The 22,033-nt window shown below is 38.4% G+C and overlaps 1 protein-coding gene across 5 annotated transcripts; it reads right to left on the reverse strand.

Annotated features, from left to right (window-relative positions):
• Positions 1–775: 775 nt before the first annotated feature.
• LOC105380383 (putative fatty acyl-CoA reductase CG5065) lies at positions 776–21,695 on the reverse strand. 5 transcript variants are annotated; one of them, XM_048632021.1, is made up of 14 exons: positions 21,515–21,694; positions 10,156–10,358; positions 9,554–9,711; positions 8,989–9,079; positions 8,447–8,592; positions 7,796–7,905; positions 7,474–7,557; positions 7,026–7,063; positions 6,602–6,672; positions 5,568–5,644; positions 5,087–5,249; positions 3,068–3,218; positions 2,329–2,435; positions 776–1,018 (listed from the first exon to the last, which is right to left on the reverse strand). In XM_048632021.1, the coding sequence occupies exons 2-14, from the start codon at positions 10,351–10,353 to the stop codon at positions 922–924; spliced, it is 1,491 nt and encodes a 496-aa protein (XP_048487978.1). In that variant the 5' UTR covers positions 10,354–10,358; positions 21,515–21,694; the 3' UTR covers positions 776–921. The 5 variants fall into 5 exon arrangements, with proteins under 5 accessions (XP_048487978.1, XP_048487979.1, XP_048487980.1 ...); XM_048632022.1 differs by having other exon boundaries at positions 10,156–10,363; XM_048632023.1 differs by having other exon boundaries at positions 6,602–6,694; positions 7,048–7,063; positions 10,156–10,363; positions 21,505–21,694.
• Positions 21,696–22,033: the final 338 nt, after the last annotated feature.

Below are 22,033 nucleotides of genomic sequence, written 5' to 3' on the forward strand. Positions count from 1 at the left end.
ATAATGTTTTTTTAATATTTTTCACAACGTGTTGGTAATATTTAATTACTTCAGTAAATGTTTACAGTCCGTCCATTGCTACTGATTTAATATTAAGGTTTACGCTCCTGAAAACACAATGAACTTTCATTCAGGAAGTTACACAATGATTAAATATCATACTCGTAATACTTACATAAGTATACAATCTTTACATTATCTTACCCCGCAAATTTCTAATAATACACTCACGGGCAATGAAAAGGTTCCACTGAGAAAAGCACCAAATTCCTCCTAAACGGAAAAGGCTAGCTTAATGACTACTTCTGCAACATTGAAGTACATTAAACAGAGCTTCAGGATATGAGCAACAAAATACGGCAGTATTATGTTCAATTTTTTTAATTAAATGTTGGAAAAAATTGGGGTCGTCGGTTTGTGAGTGGAACTTTTTCATTGACGTGAGTGTATTTTAAAAAATGTTGTAAGAATTTTGTTTGAAAAATAAACCTATTTAACAACCCATCTATTTTTATCACATACTTCTTCCGGGCTACTAGACAGGTACCTACATAAGAATTTAAAAAATTTATTCAAGCATATAACAAATAAATTATGTCAGTAACCTATACCCTATTCCTATAAAAGATTAATAAGATTGCGAATGAAGTAGGGGTAAGTACGGTCATGTGCAGAGAAACCTGACCCCCCTCTCATAGTAACAATACTTCTGAGAGGGGCAGATTTCACAGCACCGGTCTAGTGGCTGTTTGAGAAACACAATAAAACATAGTTATAGATTTACATTTAAAATTAACATTTATTAAAAAATACATTTTAAATTTATTGATTGGTATAAGTGTTGACTTAAATTCATAAGTAAAATTAAAAACTATGCTCTACTTAAATTAATAAAATCACATCAAAATATCGATTAAAAATTTACATTACACTCAGTAGCATTTTGCCGTAGTAGAACACGAAATACACGGCGAAAGCTGCGAACATTATCTTTGTGACTAGGTCCAGGTAGTACAATCTGAAACAAGAAAAGAAACTTATGTAAAATAACTATGGATGGTGGTATTTATGAGTGAACCTCGCAAAGGCATGTCTATTGCCAGTTCTACAGTTCCACTTTCGTTATTTCATCATCATCATCATCACGACCCATTACGTCCCCACTGCTGGGGCACGGGTATCCTTCCAGTGAAGGAAGGGTTTAGGCCTATTCGTTATTTAGTTTGTCGAAAACTATAAAAGCTGTCTAGGTTTTCTCTTACAGAGGCGCCTCTAGCGGAAACTCTCATGAATCTTTTGACAGATAATGTGCATACATTTTACTATTTCAAGATGACAGTAAAAAACGTAAACTATTTTCGTTCCCGTAAATTGCATAACCCTACTAGAAGCTCAGAGTTACAGACAGCGCTTCCAGAGAAGGGTCAGGTTTCTTTGACCCAGGTTGTACAGTTGAGATAATGTCCTTGGAGACTTGGAGGTCACATTGCGCCGTTTTGTGTTAGGTAGATATGATATACGCGGACAGCTTTTTGCTTCGTTTCTATATGTGACTCACCATCTTGCTTGTATATTGTTAGTGCCAATTTCTCCATAGTCGGTTAGAGCATAACCAGGGAGTAGTGGTTGACTTTTGTCACATCTGTCATGAATTTTATATGGAGATGACGTTTAATTTATAAATCAACCCCGACTATGGAGAAATTGGCACTTAATCTAAGGATAGAAGCCGTGTATATGATAAAACTCTTCAACTCACGCGGGGGGGGGGGGGGGCTCCTTGCAGCAGAACTCGCGCGCTCCCTTGATGTAGTCACGGATGTATAGGTCCAGTTGAGCTCAGATTAACAATGTACTGACAAGATAGAGTGTCTATGCAAAAGAAACTTCTCAACAAAAACAACCCTACTTCTACAACTGTGCAGCGATTCCAAGATTATCGAACCTCCGTTTACGTCAACTGTAACTGTCAAAATGTAAGGCAAATTTGTTAGTTCCCAAAGTGACTACGATGGCGCTAATATAATTGTGTAGTGTATGTTTGTGTAGTATCGAAAATAGTATCGAATTGCCACGTTAGCCCGTGATAGGCCCTTTGAGGTAGTTTTTAATTAGTTCGGATAGAAGATTTGTGTCTTTATTCATTTGTATAATAATTGTTGTCATTAGGTTGAACTTAAAACGGTTTGACAGTAAACAAAACGCGGTCAGTTATATAGTTTTTTGCTTCGTTTTTGTGTGTGACTCGCCATCTTCTTCGTATATTGTTAATCTAAGGAGCCGTATACCTAATGTATACATAATATATCATAAAGCTAGTGAACTCACTGTCGGCTCAGCCTCCTCGCCTGCGGCAGCGTGGCGGGGGGCTCCTTGCAGCAGAACTCTCGGGCTCCCTTGATGTAGTCGCGGATGTATAGGTCCCAGTTGATTTGCTGTGGAGGAAAGAATAAAAAAATGTTGTATGATGATTTTGAGGTTTTTTTGGGTTATAGGATCCTTGGGTGGGTTTAGAGGATAATACGTCAATTCTGTTCAGTTCCGTAGTCTGAATGGCTGATGTTTTCGCCACTATGACAAATGCTGTATCAATTTATCATGAGTCAAGAAGGAGAATTTAGGTAGATTTGGTAAGTAAATAAGAGAAGTCGTCAGATACGTCACAACAGGTTCCTATATATTCCAATGGACGTATTGACAATCACATACGTTACCAAATGAATCCCCATAATACCATAAAATACATAGAAACCTGTATACCTATCACTAACTTGTTTTGACAACTATTTCGGTTATACATACCTACGTGTTTTGACCCCCCAAAGAGGGTATCGCGAAATCAAAACGAAATAGAATTTACGAAGTAATTAGTGTCAAATTCAATACATCCGAAAATCGTTGTCAAAAAGTTTGCGATAGGCTTTAGGGACACATCAAACGCTACAACCTTACTTTGTTACCCGACTGCCGAAGGAGGAGGGTAATGTTTTTTACCTACTTTTATGCCTCTAACTAAACTTACTTGTTATTCTATGCTCTAAACTTATTGCCTCAACAGCCAAATTACCTTAATATCCGTGTAAAACACCTCATCATCCTCCTTAGACACCCTCTGCCTCAGCGCCAGGAAGTTGTCATTCTTGAAGTCCCACTCCTTGGTGGTGTAGTACTGAAGCACGTCGAGGCCCATGCTGACTTTCTTCTGGATTTTTACCATGCTGTGGGGACAGGGGATAGGGTTAGAATAGGGGGTAATTTGGAGTAAGTAACGTATTTCATTACTGAGGGCCTAGTCATTAAAAAGTGTAAGTTTTCTAAGACGATAGGGCTGTGAAAATCGACGCAAAGTACAACACGTATAAGTAGTCCTTGTGTCGTCTCTTCGGTATACGAATTTGCGTTTACTCACCGACACTCGAACGGTGTAAAACGCGCACACCACATAGATAATACTTAATAAATGGACAGCAGTGTCTTGGAAAGATTCTGACTTAGGTTTCTGACAGTTTCATTGCAGGTATACCTAAGTATAGATTGGCAAGTTGCTTGGCGACCCTCCTTGCGGGGTGAAAGACGCGGAGGGGACGAGGTACCCAAGACGACAGCGGGTAGCGGGAGGGTAGCGGGGAAGGGCAACGCGTGCACTGCATGTCATTGTTACGGCAGTCTCGGCCGCGCAGCCGAGGCGGCCACATGTCTTATATAGTCTGTCATAATTTGAGTGCGACCCACATGAGATCATTGATCCTGAGACCATTAGTCTTAGGATGAGTGTTGAGGCCTTTTTAATATTATCATTATATTATTATTAGGTATCTATAATTCGTCAACAAAATAACGTTAAAAACAACAAATCGTATAATGTCTCAATATAGGGGCTTCTTGTAGAACACCGTACCGGATCAGTCATGCTACGCGGCTAAAGGTTGGTACTGCGCAGTCAGATACGAAAAAGTAAACAACAAAGACGAAGAGTCCATATGACAGTGCGTCAGTTGTCAGTTCTTGTAACTAGGAAAGCAACCAAAATTTATGTGATTTAATGAAAGTAATTAATGAGCAAAACACGGAGAAAAATTACAAAATTGATGAAATTTTGAAAGAAAATGGTCATATCGTGCTTCGCCTACCCCCATACCACCTGGATTTAAATCCTATTGAACTTGTGTGGCGGTACGTGAAAGGCGAGCTCGCAAGAACGTCGATTGACTCTAACTTAGATAAAAGAGATAAAAGACTTAGAGTTGCTTTTCTCTAATTATTCGCCTGAAAAGTGGAGAAATTGTGACGACCATGTCATAAAAAATTAAGACGAATATTATAAATCTGATAGAGTATTTGACGATGTATTGGACAGGTATGTTTGTTTTTTATAATTTTATGTAAATTAAACATAAAATATTATAGGTGTACACTGAACTAATATGACTGGCGTACTCTACATTATACTTCAAAGTAGGTATAATGTTTTTTTGGTTTTTGTCTTAGATTTATAATTGAAGTTAATGAAAACGATGATGACGATAAGGATGACGACGACGATGAACAAGTTCAAACAGAGAGTGAACATGAAAGTGACATGGAAATTGATTTATGAAATAAAACACAGGTAGATATTCTGAAGGTAAACATCCAAATTTTAATGCTGTCAAACTATAAATTTTAAGCTAAATATGAAATTTACGGGAACACTGATAGAATAAAATTTTACCTACGTCAGAAATAGTTACAAGCTATCGCGAGATTAATCCGGGCAAACTTTTCTACGTGTGTAGCATGTCGTGCCCCCGCCACTTCTTTCACCCCGCAAGGAGGGTCGCCAAGTAACTTGCCACATTATAGTGTGCAAGATTCGAGGTTGATGATGAGACCACAAGTACGGTCAGCTGCATAGTAGCTATACACTTCTGTACATTGTCAAGCTGACAAACCGTCAATGTTTCAGTGAATTGATAGGCGGTTTCAGATTGAAAAGGTACAAAAGTGAATAGCTACTTATGCAGCTGACTGTACGTGTACATAGCTCAAACTGTGTAAGTATCTTCTATCTTTAACGATACCTACTTTATCTACAAACCAAACTCACAAAGTCTTATTCCCAGTCAAATACATGATCAGATCGATGAAGTAGGCGGGCAGCAGATGAGTAAAGAACAGAGCCAGCTGGTGCTGAAGCCAGCTGCTCTTGCACGAACCGCCCGGGTACCAGAGACACACGGAGAACGGGTAGTCTTTCACGTGCTTGCGACCTGAAAGCATAGGTTAGAAGCCTATGTAGTATGTACTAAAGTACCTGGAAGTGAGGTAGGTTGAGACTGGTGGTGCCATCTTGTGACAAGTAGTAGAACTAGTTGGAGATTGGGGTTGCGTTGGAGTTTGTGGTTGTTTGGCTGATGGAACCATCTAGTGTCGAGTAGTGGAATTTATTTGTGCATAAATTGTTTTTCTTGGGCACTAGATGGCGTGTAAGTACACCATGCAATATATTGGTTTTGAAAACTTCAAATAAATATATGAACTGTTTTAGCTTTCCCCGTTTATTAATTATGTTTAAGTATGTGACGTACCCATATCAATAGCTCTTCCCCAAGTCAATGGGTTCAACCCTGACTCGGAAATGTTGCAGACTTGGATCTCCTTGGGCCTGAAAATAAGCATTAACTTTCAATACACTATTATTTAGTTATGTAACCTACTACAGCATCAAATATACAGGATATCCCGTCAATAGTCAACCAACAAAAAGGTGAATCATGGAAGGGGGTAAGTCTGACCAAATTATGTGTTAAGTAAATAAACAATTACTTACTTAACTGTCTTTCTATCTCTATCTCTTATTGCATTGTGGCGAGTAGCAGCACAAGTTGGAAGTTGGAGTTTGTACGGTCAGGTGCAGAGAATCCTCACCCCCCTCTCATAGTAACAATGCTTCTGAGCACAAGCACAAGATGGCGCCACCATTCAACACTCCAACCAACCTCACCAAACTAGAGCATATTATTAGCATTGAAGTACTAAAGCAACTTACTTGTCTATAGCAGAAGTGTAGGCGAGCAGGATGCACCCATTCACCACTAGGTCCACGGGGATCACGTTCGCCTTGTAGTCCGCGTTTCAGTGTTGTGACTGGAGGTGCCATCTTGTGGCGAGTAGCGGCACAAGTTGGAAGTTGGAGTTTGTACGGTCAGGTGCAGAGTAACCTTACCCCCTCTCATAGTAACAATGCTACTCCCCACAAGATGGCACCGCCAGTCGCTATGGCAATACTGCACATGACCGTACTATAGCATTAGCATTGAAGTACTATAGCAACTCACTTGTCCACAGCGGTGGTGGCGGCGAGCAGCGATACACCCGTTAATTACGAGGTCCACGGGGATCACGTCCGCCTTGTAGTCCGCGATGCAGTGTTGTCACTGGTAGTGCCATCTTGTGGCGAGTAGTGACACAAGTTGGAAGTTGGAGTTTGTACGGTCAGGTGCAGAGTAACCTTAACCCCTCTCATAGTAGCAATCACCACAAGATGGCACCGCCAGTCGCTATGGCAACACTGCACATGACTGTACTATAGAATTAGCATTGAAGCACTATAGCAACTTACTTGTCTACGGCGGTGGTGGCGGCGAGCAGGATGCACCCGTTGACCACGAGGTCCACGGGGATCACGTCCGCCTTGTAGTCCGCGTTGCAGTGCTGTGACTGGTGGCGCCATCTTGTGGCGAGTAGCGGCATAAGTTGGAAGTTGGAGTTTGTACGGTCAGGTGCAGAGAAACCTGACCCCACTCTCATAGTAACAATGCTTCTGAGTAGGGTCAGGTTTCTCTTCACCTGACCATACCAACTCCAACTTCCAACTTGTACCGCTACTTGCCACAAGATGGCACCACCAGTCACAACACTGCAACCAACCTCACCAATCTATAGCATTAGCATTGAAGTACTACAGTAACTCACTTATCTATGGCGGTGGTAGCGGCGAGCAGGATGCAGCCGTTGACCACCAGGTCCACGGGGATTACGTCCGCCTTGTAGTCCGCGTTGCAGTGCATCGTGCGGATCACTCCTGGAATTAAAACAATAAATAATATCTAAATAAATATGTGGGGACATTATGTGATATGGGTGTCGGACAGCTGATAATTACATCTACACAAATACAGTAGATAGATACATATTAAATAGATCTGATAAACGACAGCCAGACACAAGGCAAACACAAGTGCTCATCACACGAATCACACGAATGTTTGCAACGGTGCAAATATATTCTCAAGGTAGCCAATATATTCTGAAGAGTCCAAATTTATTCATCTAAATCTATTCTATTAGGCACCAAATCTATCCTATCGGTATGAAATTTGTCTTATGAAATCTAAGGAGGGACCTTTATCCAGACTATAGACGATGGTTAACTGAAGATAATGATAATAATGTTGAATAACTTTTAAAATGTAAAACTTGCATGAGACTTACCCTTTCCAGCTCCGACCAGCAAACCGGTGGGCCCGTTGAGATTGTCCACCCAGCCGGGGATAGGCTCTTTTAAGGACGCGGTCACTGAAAAGGATAAGTACATATTTTAGATTTTCAGTCTCTAAAAAAATTACGTTGATCCAATAGAAACTTATAGTTATTAAAAAATGATATGAACTGTTCTTTTTTGGCTGATCGATATGAGTACTTAAGTATTACTAACGACAAAAACATTAAACAGATTTAAAGTACCTATGCGTGCAGCGCCATCTATATTTTCCATCTTGTAAAAGATTTAAATTGCAATAGTTTTGCTACTCACCAATAGATGGCCGTGCAATCGCAATCGGGAACTTGCCCGCGTACTGTGAAACCAACTCTTCTGTGAGCGACTTTGTGTAAGCGTATGTGTTCGGCTGAGGGTCGATGATTCTGAAAACAGACAATCTTGTATTAGCTTACAATTTTAGGAGTTGAGATTACTGTGGCAAATTCCACTTATCTTGTCGGTATCAAGCACGTGAGCTAGACTAGAGTTAGTTACCGTGGTTAAAGGATAAGCCAGTCAGGACCTCGAGTGCGAGTTTTAATACCTATCAAAAACTCGCACTCGAGGCTCAGAGTAGGGTCGGTCGCCAACTTAGCGTCTTAAACCTTACGCATTCTAGCTGTAGTACAGTTACTCGGCAATGATACCGAGTTTCTATGAGAGGGACAGCAATACTCATCACTAAAAAAGTGAACACCTCGATTTGGCGCATTGTTCAGGCTGTTAACTTTCAACCGACCGACTTCCACCCTGAGAATGTATACAGAATGTTGCAAAAATGGTATATTAAGCAGAAACCTACGTGTGTATACCTACTATTAATGGCCACTCTCTTTCGCTCTGAGTACAACCAGGCGCAAAGTTATCTAACCCCTCCCCACCAACTCACATAATATCTCCTCCCCTATCTGTACAACAACTCACTTGGGCTCCAAATGCCTCAACAACTCGTCGTCCATCCACTCGACAGTGTCCATGACGTGACGCGGCTGGTGCTTGGACCCGTACAGACGTTCCTCTAGCGTGTCCAGCTCGCAGCGGCAGTAGGCTGTAGACACGTGGACGAAGACCTGGGGGTTGAGGGAGGGGTTGAATTGTGAATGCGGTTTTGAAAAGATATTGTGCAGTTGGAAAGGATTTGGAGAAAGCGCGTTATAGGACTGAGGGATAATGTAACAAAAAATTCAAAGTCGGCTAAGCGCTATATATTAAGCGACCATCTTTTGGCATCGCACGCAACTTACGCATCGCATTCAGTGTTCTTTTATCGCGTCCACTTCATCGGAATTTCCGACGCCGTTTCTCTATAAATTTATGATAATCAGATCTATTTGATGCGATGCGTACTATACCGATAAGAGGTAAGCCTTACCTTTAGATAGCATTTCGCTACTGAATCGATTAAATGATAAAACTGCTGAGGACTGAGTTCCCCAGCGCTTCAGATATATGTACACTTGCCATACCTCAAGTTTCTCCATTTTTTCAGCCAGGGATAATATTTTCTGCGTTCCCCCTGTGTTCAGTCTTACAGCGTCTCGGATACTCTGGTCGAACCTGAAAGTAAGCCAAAACACAATATTGAAGAATGTTTTTTCCAATACCTATATCATCTAAAGAGTTATATGAAGAAAAAATATATATATCCCAAGCGGGGCCCAATAGCAGTCTTCTTCTTAGAGTGTCGTTGACATTCGTGACACACAAGTTAGTGTGTGAACATGGTTGGCCACCTTCTTCTTCTAGTGCCTCTCCACTACTGAAAGGTCTGGAGGTTAGCGGTCAGCTCTGAATACCTCTCTCAACACCAAGCAGGAGTAGTAGGCTTCATCATCAGAGCCAGATAGTCTAAGCAACGTTAAAAAACCCGATATGCACAACTAAAAGCCGCATAACTTTTGAACGGCTCATCCGATATGGATAAAATATGGCTTAGAACGCTTGAAATAACATTACCTAAGAAACAAATCGAAAATCGGTTCTGCCATTCGAGAGCTACGCCACAACAAACAGGCACACAGACACACATACCTAACACACGCGGCGCAGTGAAACAGCACGTGTGTCTCCCTCATCAGCTCGGCTACGTCTTCGGCCGACGCCGCCAGCCCTGCCTGCAGGATGTCTCCAGCCACTAGGCGGAGCTTGGAGAGCTGGTGTGGAGCCTCGGAGTGGAGACGGTCGAATACCTGCAGGTTGGGTTAGGAGTTAATTGGTTACAAGGAAAGGGAGCCGAGAGAAAACCTAGAATGTAGAAGTTTCAGCAGCAGTGCAGCAATGCACCTCTGCCTACCCCGCAAGGGAGTACATTAGTCCAAGGCGTGAGTGTGTGTTAGAAGTTTCAGTCAAAAACGCTCAAAAATCCGTTTCTGGCGGCTATAAGCTACCTGTGAGGTTGGTTGCTTTGATGGTAACGCTATCAAACGTAAGATATGTTTTTTTTTCTGCGCTAGGTGGCGTTGTTTATACCTTAAGTTCATCATAATGGCAACCATTTTACCAATTAATATATTAAGTTTTGTGTCAAATCGCGACAGTGCGTTGTTATTTTGTCGAGACGTTTCTTTTGCACCGAAGCTCCATCTTGTTCGTAATGAAACATCGTTGTTGTAAAATAAAATGAATATCCTTACCCTGTTATTAATAAAGTCATCAAGCCGCTCTTTACTGTTTTGCCCTTTCTTTGGTCGCAATAGCAAATAGATATTCCCAATATCTGGACAGGATCTCAGCAGTTTTTCAACAAGAACTTTTCCCATGAATCCCGTAGAACCAGTGATGAAGACATTTTTGCCCGCATAGTACTGCGCCACGCTAACAGATGGCGCCATTTTGACTTATCTGAAACAATAAAAAAAAAACTTATTTATTTCGCGAGTTTACCGTTCAGAGCCTCGAGTGCGAGATTTTTCACCTATCGAGAAGTGAAATCGAAACGCAAATTTGTATGGAGCGGGAGACACGCCACCTAGCGGTAAGAAGCTGTACTAGCACCGCGCTATACAAATCTGCGATTTAAAAAAAAGGGGCACAGGGCCCTGTTTAAATAACACTTCCGATGTGTTTATTTTTGGCTTTATTTGCATATGCATTAAAAAAAAAACAATGCATAATTTGCATTCGTAATTTAATTACTGGGTGAATGTATTTTTGTAAACCCCAAAATGTGTGCCATTAAACTGTTGCATAATTAAATTTTGAGTCATGATTATCATGAATAAAGTACCCAATTAGGTACCTACATCCTTACTATAAACTCGTTTATGATAAGAAAAAAATCCGATTTTAAGTAGGTAAATAATTGCCTACTTATGGGGATTCCATTGTCATAAGTCACAACGACAATAAAATTAGACCTAAGGCTAAGTTCTAAGGTCAAATTAACTAATGGTTAGTCTAATATTAAATGGAAGTTAATGAATCAATTTGAATGCATGCTACAAATCACGTAGTACTAATTAATAAGACACCCTGTAGAATGTTGACTATGTTTGGTAATGGGGCAATCGATAGAAGTTTTAATTAAGTATATACACCTAGTATATACGTGCTTCGGACGCCACGTTAAGCCGTGGGTCCCGGTTGCTGCTTTGTCAGCAGTCGTTAATCGTAGTCAGAGGCCTTCGAACAGCTTGAAAACATCTGACAGTCGGCTTGCCCACTTACCCGACAACTCTCTCAGAACAAGCTTGCTTGTGTTGAGGTCCACCAACCCGCACTAGGTCAGCGTGGTGGACTAGGTCCAAAGCCCTTCCTTTATTAGACTTCATTGGAGAGAAGGAGACAAGATGGGTCGTGTGATGATGATATACCTAAGTAGGGACCTTAATGATAACTACTTAAATGTCATCTTCCCTATGACCTAAGAAGATATAATGATTACAAAAAAGTACCGTGAATAAATGAGACGTTACAATAGTGATATGAATGGATTTAACCTTACATAGTACCTATATAATGTATCTAATTGATGATACATAATAGCTAACTGTGACAAGTGTAGTAAATAGGGTATCTACTATCTAAGTACATAAGCTATTGTTACCAGTTAAAGTATTAAGTTTTTGCTTCAAGACTGTCTACTAGATTTTTCACCACACTGGCCTGATATGAAGTGACTGATCCAAAAATATTATACAGGGTGTTGCAAAAAGAGGTAAGTATGAACCGAAAGGGGGTGACTAAAAGGGGGTCATTCTGAACAACTTTTGTTTAACCACTTGTTGGGTGTTAACCCAAGACCCTAGTAGAAATCTTAGTCTTATAGTCTTAAAAAAATCTGCCCTCCCGGAAATCGAACCCGGGACCTTCGGCATAGCAGTCAGGTTCACTAACCACTACACCATTCGGTCGTCACAAGTTAATGGTATGATGTACTAAAGACTAAAAACGATTCATTCATATTACGTTTAACTCACTACAATTTGTAATACTTAGGCACTAAGATATACCTAGTTACCTACACCTAGTACCTAGATAAAAGCCGGTTTTGAAATAGTGAGTGGTGTAGGATTACCTACATGTAGATGACCTAGGGAGACGTTGCGAAATCTATTTTTTTTGTCATTTTAACGTTATAAGCATTAAATATCATATTCATAATACTTACCTGTATATATATGTCATATCATATACATCTATGTATATGTCATATGCGACATATACATCTAGACGAGTAGCGATCTGCTTAGATTTAAGTACTTTGAATGACCTCTCGACAATTTATTAATCGTCTTATTATTATATTTGTTTTGTGTCCGTACTTAAGACCACTGCCAAGGTCTGTTGCTATGTAGACGTGACGTACATACATAGTACTTATGTACATAGTATACGCACTAATGTATAACTGTACAGTCGCTTATCCGGAGATCGTCGTAGTCCGGACAGAGAATGAAACTATGTAAGATTTTAGGAACTGTTGAAATTCACCCAAATAGGCTGATTTAAATCTTATTTATTTATTTATCTGTATATTGTGCAATAAAAGAATAAATAAATAAATTTATACTTTATTGCACAATTTACAATAGTAATAATGTACAATCAGGTGGACTTAATGCTAAAAGCATTTTCTGCCAGTCAACCTGTAGGAGGTACCTACAAAGATCAAGAAGTACGGGTGTGCAAAAAAGAATCTTCATTAATTAAAGTTTATACTTATATGAACCATAAAATGTACCATATTATTTATTTCCTACCTACTGACAGAAATAGGCTTCACAACATCGAAAGTAAAGTCTGTTGATGAACCGTTCAGAATACGTCTATTCTATTCTGGTAGGGGGTGAAGTTCCTGTACGTGGCTCTCTCGAGTGGAACCTTTGTACATATCCCCTTGATTTCAGCTCAGCCAGCCTAGCTCCCGAGTAAACTGGAGTAGCAAGCCTGGATGTTGCAATAGCTGAGATAGGCGCTCTGTTGGTCCAAGAATAGATAATCTTGTTTCTGTAGTAGGTGGACAAGCTAACAGAATATGTTCAACCGTCTCATCTACTTCCTTACATGTCCTACATAACTTTACATAAGGGACTAGTTGAGTTACCTATTCACGCAACAGTGTCCTGTTATTAATCCTACCATTACTGATATATGTATTACTACGGGACAGGTTGAGTAAGTAGCGTGTAAATTTATAGTTGTGTGATGGAATGAACGCTTTAGTTTGTTTACAGTCTACCCGGTTTTGCCACTCCTGATTGTGTTCGGATAGTGTTTTATCTGTAAGACATTGCCTTATTGCCTTTGGTGACGAGTAATAAATGGTTGTGGTCCTGTAGGTAGGATATTCGAACGCATTCTCGTTAATCGGTCAGCCTCGCAAGAGAGTTCAGAATATGTCAATTTAGTAGGTATCTGAGATTAAAAAAACAGACCTTATTACTTTCGTTTCGACACAAACACATAAATTATAACAGGAAATCCACGACATAGACCGTAAAATAATGCCTTATTACTAAGAGTAATTTCTTCTAGACTACTATTCCATTATTTGTAAATTTCTCCCTGTATTGTATACCTACCTATCCGTATAATATTCTATGGCAAATTAAATTACTACTAACATACAATACATCCTCCTATGATCTCATTACCTAAGTACCTACTTAATAATGGTAATACCTGACTTCCTGCCAAGATGTATAAATGAAGATAGACCTACAAAGCTTGCAACGTGTAAGTAACGTTCTGCTGGAAGAAATTGCTTTTTGAGGCAATGAGGTCGTCTTTGTATCTCGAAATCTTCAAATACTATGCATTCCGAATTAACTTAAAGGTACCTTATCGACTTATACTAAACTACCTATATATTTTACAAATAAAAATAATATAAACGATACGAATAAGACGACCGAATGGCGTAGTGGTTAGTGACCCTGACTACTGAGCCGATGGTCCCGGGTTCGATTCCCGGCTGGGGCAGACATTTGCTTAAACACAGATATTTGTTCTCAGGTCTTGGATGTGCCCGTAAAATGGCAATAGGCCCGCCCCCTATTACATTGGGACTAACATAACACTCTGGCGAAAAGTGGGTGCAGCAATGCACCTCTGCCTACCCCGCAAGGGAGTACATTAGTACAAGGCGTGAGTGCGTGTGTGTTAAAGCACACTATGGTACCTACTTAAATTAGTTATGCAATACTTTAAGTGCAACTTTACTTAATTGCGTTTTATGATGGCACATACATTTTGTTAATCTTTGCTTAAATCTCATTTTATATGTTGAAATGAAAATAAACGGAAAAGGATTATTTTATTTGTAATAATGATGTACCTACTTATTACGATCTTCGCAATAGTACTATCATTATAAAGATTTTTGCATGCATTATTACGCCATCAAGAGGTCGGTGATGATGACTGTTAAAAGGTAAGCGTCCACCTTTCGGCATATCGTACGCAACGGACGCATCGCATTCAGTATTCTTTGTAATACACTCACGGGCAATGAAAAAGTTCCATTGAGAAAATCACCAAATTAGTTACTTCTAAACAGAAAAAGCTAACGTAATGACGCCTTGTGCAATGTTTATGGGGTATAATATAACATGTTATAAAAATATAACATAAAAAATATAATATTACTAAAAATCCTTCAAATTTTTGCTCCGTTCAAAATTTCGGTTCAGAGATACCTAGCGCTTTTTAGACAAAAAATTAATACACGTGATGTCTAACGAGACGCCCCCCTCCCGTTTCTTTACACGTGAGTGTAGAAATTCACACAAGTGCGTCCACTTCATCGGCATTTCCGACACCGTTTCTCCATATGTACACACGGCAACGTCAAATGGTCGGCAGGGCACACTAACGTAGTGTATGTGTGCACACTAACGTTGTCTATGTGTGCATAAACGCAGAAATCGGTTTACACACCAGTAACAAACCACACACACACACACACACAACAGCACAAACGAGTTTGCGCGTAGGCAAACGCCCGTATACCAGCTGTGACATAAAAATATCAACCGGTAGTGTTAGTGAAATTGTTATAAAATTCATGTGAAGCAAAATTTCACTACCTGTGTCTATACACTTCGTAGCTCATTGGTAGAATGTTAGACTAATGAACCATAGGTCGTGAGTTCGAGTCCACGGATGGTTATTTTTATTTAACTTAATTCAAATTTTGCGTTAATTTAAACGCTGTTGAGTATAAAATTAATATATTTGAAACTGACAAATGACTACAAGCTGCATAGCTGTCGACTATTTCTCTTCGGCAAAAATATATGATTCGTTCTTCATTTGAGAATTAAAACCATTCTACCCTCATACAATATGAATAAACGAAATTTGTTTTTAGTTTTAGTGACAATTCACCTCTGCGTCTGCAAAGTGATTCACTTGTGATTTGTCAATTTAATTAATTACTCTTCGCAGTCAGTATGGAAAGTCACTTAACCATGTTCAAAAAGGCGGAGATAATCGTATTTATATGAACAAAACATTACAATTAGTGAAATCGCAAGACGTTTAACGGTAAGTAACATAGAATTGTAAATATTTTATTTGACTGTTAGAATATTTGTATTTGTATAAGCTAAGTATTTGTTTTTTTTTGTTTGCAGAGGAGAACTGTTCAATTATGGGTTCACCGATACGCAGATTCGGGACATGTAGACAGTAGTCGTCTATACGGATGCATCACCACGCCATCGAGAAATCGTAGCTGCACATAGCGCTGATCCGTTCTGCAGCACCCGTTCTACGGCCACAACACATAATCTATCCTCTATCCCTACAAACCGTACGGGTTCACTTGCATCCTGCTGGGTTGCGGTGTCGGAAGCCGACGAAGAAAATTGCTCTAACCGATCAGATCCGACGATGTCGAAACAGAGTGCGTTTTGCGACTGACTATTTTAAACTTTGATTGGTGCAACAATGTGGTGATATTTAGTGATGAAAAGTCCTTTAAGTCAGACAAGGATGGACGTAAGACATTATGGCGAAAAAGTGGTGAAAATTATAGTTATTGGGGTTAGCTCAGTAATTTTTATTTTTCCATTTGTATAAGATTTTAGTTATATTGTTAAAGACTTATTATTATTTACAATTATGGGTAAGCCAATGTGTTAATGATGTTATTGTTACTGAGGTTGGAATAAGTTATCTTATTTCTAGCTAATTAACATGTTGATTCATATAACTAATGGCTTGCCTATTTACTTTAGTAAAACAGCCAGTCCATCCTTTTCTGATGTTTATTATGATTTAAAACTGCTATTTGAAAATTTTCCTTATTAATATAAACTACAACTATGTTTTAAAACGAAAAACAACAAAAACGTAACATCCTTAATGTTTATGTTACGGCAAGAATAAATTTGATAATTTTAACAATTAATAACTTGTTTCATTTACTTTCTGTGTTGCTTTTATTCGTTTATACTACAATACTATTATTAACCATCTTAAAAAATAAATTAAATCTATAAAAAAAAAACAAAAAAGGAATATTGTAAGTTCAATGGGATTTGAACCACCATACCTATTATTGTATTCTTGTATCATACCAACTGAGCCATTCAATCTATTACAATGCCTTGCAAAATTTTGCTTCATATCATAAAAACAATGAATCATTGTCACTGGCACAACTACATGCTTACAATATCCGTGTGTGGGTTGCCCAGAACTAAATAATTACGTCGACGTCGCCGACACACACATACACTACCTACGTTAGTGTGCCCTGCCAACCATTTAACGTTGCCGTGTGTACACTTATTACAATCCGTTTTTTTTAACGGAGCGGTGGTAGCTCAGTCGGGTAAGCGCCCGCTTCTCACGCCAGAGATGCGGGTTCGAATCCCGGCGCTGACATGTACCAATGAGTTCTTTGAATTTAAGTACAATGTATACCATCGCTCTTACGGTGAAGGAAAACATCGTGAGGAAACCTGCATAGTTATCTAGATTTAGCGCATCTAGATATGTGAACCCACCAACCCGCAGTCGACCAGCGTGGTGGGAAATGGTCCAAGCTAAGGAAGGCAGTTTAGACCTTGGGGATATGCACAACGGTTCCATTCGAGAGAGCCAGGTGCAGGTACCTACACCCCCACAGAGAATAGAATAGAATAGAATACAATCCGTTTGGTACGATATACCGATAGGTGGACGTTTATCTTCATACGACATGCAATCTATTATTGGCACCTTTATAATGATTTTTGCATGCATTACGCCATATTGAAGTGACGGTGGTGTTGTGATGACTGTCAGATCTTACTCAATCATTATAAAGATAATGGGCGCTCTAGATATATTGGATTGGATTGAAAGGGACAATTATTAGGTAAGTATCTAGTAAGTGACGACCGAATGGCGTAGTGGTTAGTGACCCTGACTACTGAGCCGAAGGTCCCGGGTTCGATTCCCGGCTGGGGCAGATATGCCCGTAAAATGGCAAAAGGCCCACCCCCTATTACATTGGGACTAACATAAACACTGGCGAAAAGTGGGTGCAGCAATGCACCTCTGCCTACTCCGCAAGGGAGTACATTAGTACAAGGTGTGAGTGTTTTTATTTTTTAATATATTTTTATACTTACAATTTTAACATTTTATAACACCCAAGAAAGGTTAAAATACTGTTTAATGCTAAATGCTGCTGGTAGATCAGATGTGTCTCTAGTAGATGCGAGGTTCCGTTCGAAAGGTTAAACAAATATCTGCCCCGGCCGCGAATCGAACCCAGGGGACCTTCGGCCCAGCTGTGAATCACTAACCACTGCACTATTGGGTCGTAGCATGTTGTTGTTATTGTAGAAATTCTACTACGTCACTATTCGATGTAATACGCAATGTATGGTAAAATCCCGTCTCTTGACATATACCTACGCAGGCAGTCTAGGAAACCTAGGTCTCAAGTCTGATCTAGTTTAAGTCACAAGCCCATTGTTATACAATAAATGATCGTGCGAAAATATTGTTTGTTAATCACTGCGAAGTACAGTCCAACACAGGAGTATGATAAATTCTACTTAATTATAAATGTTAAAATACAAGCAATGAAAGAGTTCCAGTATTGTTGGCACCAAATTACTTCTAAACGGAAAAGGCTAGTCTAATTACGTCTTCTGCAATATTGAAGTACATTTTGAGTATTTCCAACTTAAAAGCTAAACATTTTAATCCAATCCAATCTGTAAAAGAAAAAAATGTATCTTGACAGAGAGGGACAAAACAGTTCAATAGCTAAAACGTCCTGTAACTAAATCTAAGTGGAACTTTTTCATTGCTCGCGAGTGTGGGTACTTACCTATCTTATTTTTACATAGTAATCATCATCATCATCATCATCAGCCTATGTCAACCCACTGCAGGGTATAGGCCTCCTCCATGTTATGCCAAGTCCCACGGTCCTCTGCTACACTCATCCAGTTTGGTCCAGTCACTCTCCTAATGTCATCGGACCAACGGGTCGGCGGTCTACCGACATAGTAATACATTTGTGTAAACAGCTGGTGTTCCTTATTTATTTATTTATTTATTTAATACTTTATTGCACAAATTTATTTATTAAATAAATTGGCAAAATCATAGATACCTACTTATTTATTTAAGTATTTATAAACGCTTTATTGTACACATACAAACAAACAATATATACCAAACAGTTAAAAATTTAAACATATTAGGACGTATAAAGGCGGGGCTTATTGCCAAAAAGCAATTTCTTCCAGCCAACCTACGACTGGCTACTAACCTACTTACCTAAAATTTTATTTTAATACACTTTTAAGTCAGGCTGTAGGTACATTTTGCATTTTTAATAAGTGTTGTGTGAATTTCGGTTAAAAATGAATAAATGCAATTACCAAGTATATTACCACAGTTTTTAAATGATACTGTTACATAAATGAATACGAAATTACGCCCTTTGACATGGTGTGTGTTATTTTTCTTGACATAAATAATATTGTAATTATTCTAGTACCTAGAATTAATTTAATTTAATTATTCACTACAACGGTAAACCTACGTGCAATATTATCACTTATAAATGCATCTAATTTCCCTACACAACATGAAAACAGTTAGACTCAGGGTCATTACGATCAACGTTTACTGTAAGTACTTACCTATGACTTTTGGAAAGTCATGAAAAAAAACTTTACATAGTTAAAAAAGGCATGTGAAAAAAAAATCTATACTCACTCATGGGCAGTGAAAAGGTTCCACTGAGAAAAGCACCAAATTACCTACTCCTAAACGGAAAAGGCTAGCTTAATGACGTCTTCTGCAACATTTCATTATATATTTAACAGAGCGTCAGGATATTGCCTACATTTTGTTTTATTAAAACGATACTATTTTGTGGTAAGTTTAACTTCAATATTTGAAAAAATTGGGGTCGTTTCGTGTCATCATTTTGTGAGTGGAAATTTTTCATTGCCCGGGAGTGTAGAAGCTACTTAATAGTTTTTTTCTAATTCTCATAATTTGTAAAACAAAGTTGTAGTAGAATTACCCCCTTTCTATCATCCTATACCACTTTTGCAACATCCTGCCTATACTTTATATAGGTCCCGGGTTCGATTCCCGGCTGGGGCAGATATTTGTTTCAAAGACAGATATTATTTGTACTCGGGTCTTGGGTGTTGATATTTATATTTAATATGTATCTATCTATGTATTTGTGTACCGACACCCATAACACAGGCTCTGCCTAGCTTGGGGTCGGATGGCCGTGTGTGAGATGTCCCAACATATTATTATTATTATTATATTACTTATAGGTAGGTAATAAGTGCTTAGGTCTTTTACCTGCAGTACCTAGACCTACCCATAGGGAAAATACGTAAGTACCTACCATTGAGTAATGCCAGAACATGATTAAGTATTATACCTTTATAGTAGCAATTAATTTATTATAGCTGATGTGTTACCCATTAAATTATTTAAACCTTGTAATTTTGTAATGGATCAGCATTTAAAATTGCTACGGTCATCTTTCCATTAACAATGTAACGTAGGCACTTAAATACTTATGACTAATGATATTATTGGTAACTAGTTAACTACCTAGCAGAGAACCTAACCAACGTTAAAAACCGCCGACATTCAACACTAAAAGTCGCATAACTTTTGAACGGCTAAGCCGATTTTGATAAAATATGGTTAAGATCACTCGTGGTAACAATTACTTATCTATGAATGACACAAAATTAAAAAGTAGTTGGCAATGTCCTAATGCGCTGTTGAATGTAGGTACTTAAGTATACCTTAATATTGGACTCCGTCATTAAGCTAGCCTTTTCCGTTTAGGAGTAAGTAATTTAATTTGGTTAAGTACATATTCCTTAGTGGAATTTTTTCATTGCTCGTGAGTAAAAATGAAGAATGCTGTGTCCTTCCTTGTAGTTAAGTGTCTGCATTTTTACTTTCACAAATAAAGCCATATTTGGTCAGACAAGTGCTTGCAATGAACGACCTTTAAGCCTCACTCATCTTTACTCATCTTCCAGGGTTCAAGAACAACTCAGGGGCTTCTAGTTCTTAAACATCCTGTCCTGTCCCCACTGCATGGGTCTGTTATCCCCGTAGATAAACATCACTGTATGGCAATTGGATATAAATACCGTTTATTACGGACCGTGCTGCGCGGACAGCAAGTGTGCAACTTTATCAGTGAATGACCCGAAGGCTTGATGTATGTAGGTACCTACTTAACTAATTTAAAACCATTTTTCCCAAATTTTTTTTTACTTGTCACTTTGAGACATGAAAATGAATCTAATACTTTGGTAGTAAGTACCTAGGTTGGTATCTGGAGTCTACAGTGTAAAACTATGTACCTAATGAAAAAATCGCTAGAAACTATACCTTTTTCTGTCGGAAACGAAATGAATATGTTACAGCTAAAGTTATTTGTGGATCTAAACAGATTAACAAATGAGCTGTATCATCAATAAATTATGATGACTCAATATCAATAATTTAACCACAACTAAGTATTTATATTAAGTACCTGGATATTTTATATCCGTTTATGTAAATGAAGCTTATTTATAGATAAAAAATATGATTTTACTTTATAATATGAAACATTGGTTGAAGGCGCCAAATTTAAATTCACCAATGTCAAAATCTAGAATTCTTTGTTAATTTTAAATATTTTAATACACTTTATGACTACCTAAATATCATTTTAAAATAGCAAAAATTATAATTTGGCATTGCTGCATTTTGTTATCGACATCATTGTTTACATAAATTTATTTTCCTACTACATAATTAAAGCCATTTTTTACATCTATGTAGACACTTACTTAAAATATTTAAGTATAATTTTATACTTGATGGATTCTAATTTTAGATTGAATAAATCTTGGTTTCAAAACCTATAAAGTTAAGTTAGGCTTAGCATGAAATAACCTGAATTGTCATTTAAGCGACAACTAAACCATATTATAGAAAAAATAAAAATAAAAAAAACTTACCTAGTATTTAATGTAACTCACCAAAATCAACTTCAAAACAAAACGCCAGCCAAACACAACACAAAACACTTCAGAGAAAAATCAAACGACAATAGACGCTCATAGATATTTTTATCGTTATAATTTTATTCCAAATTAAATTGACATTCAAAATTGGAAGCGATAAGTTATGGCGGCAAAGGTTCCGCGACGAATGAGTGATATCTGCGCCTGCGCAGGTTTAAACCTCGTATTGTCAACATAAACGGCGCAGAAACCATTGTTGCGCGGTTTTATAGCTTATTGTTGAGATTCTAAGGTCGGGATTTGGTGAGCTTGATGGACTGTTTTGTATGGTATGCGTAGGGTACATTAAGAGAGTGCTTAGGTATACTAATTTGGAAGTTTTCGCATTATTTCAGGAATTTCCAGTAAAAGTTGATGGACTTTTCTGACTAGTCTTGCGAGCAATGAAACAGTTCCACCAACAAAATGCCTATTATTATTATTATACTAGCTGTTGCCCGCGAGCTTCGCTTCGCCTTAAAATTATTTTGCCGTAGACGACTCC

The sequence above is a fragment of the Plutella xylostella genome, chromosome 30 (assembly GCF_932276165.1).
Source record: "Plutella xylostella chromosome 30, ilPluXylo3.1, whole genome shotgun sequence".
Classification (NCBI taxonomy): Eukaryota; Metazoa; Arthropoda; class Insecta; order Lepidoptera; family Plutellidae; genus Plutella; species Plutella xylostella.

Coding starts and splice junctions, on each gene's coding strand:
- LOC105380383 (XM_048632021.1), bottom strand. CDS start 10,353: ATGGCGCCATCTGTTAGCGTGGCGCAGTACTATGCGGGCAAAAATGTC. Junction 9,080..9,553: donor CACTGCGCCGCGTGTGTTAG/GTATGTGTGTCT, acceptor GCTTACTTTCAG/GTTCGACCAGAGTATCCGAG. Junction 2,436..3,067: donor TGTTTTACACGGATATTAAG/GTAATTTGGCTG, acceptor TTTCCTCCACAG/CAAATCAACTGGGACCTATA.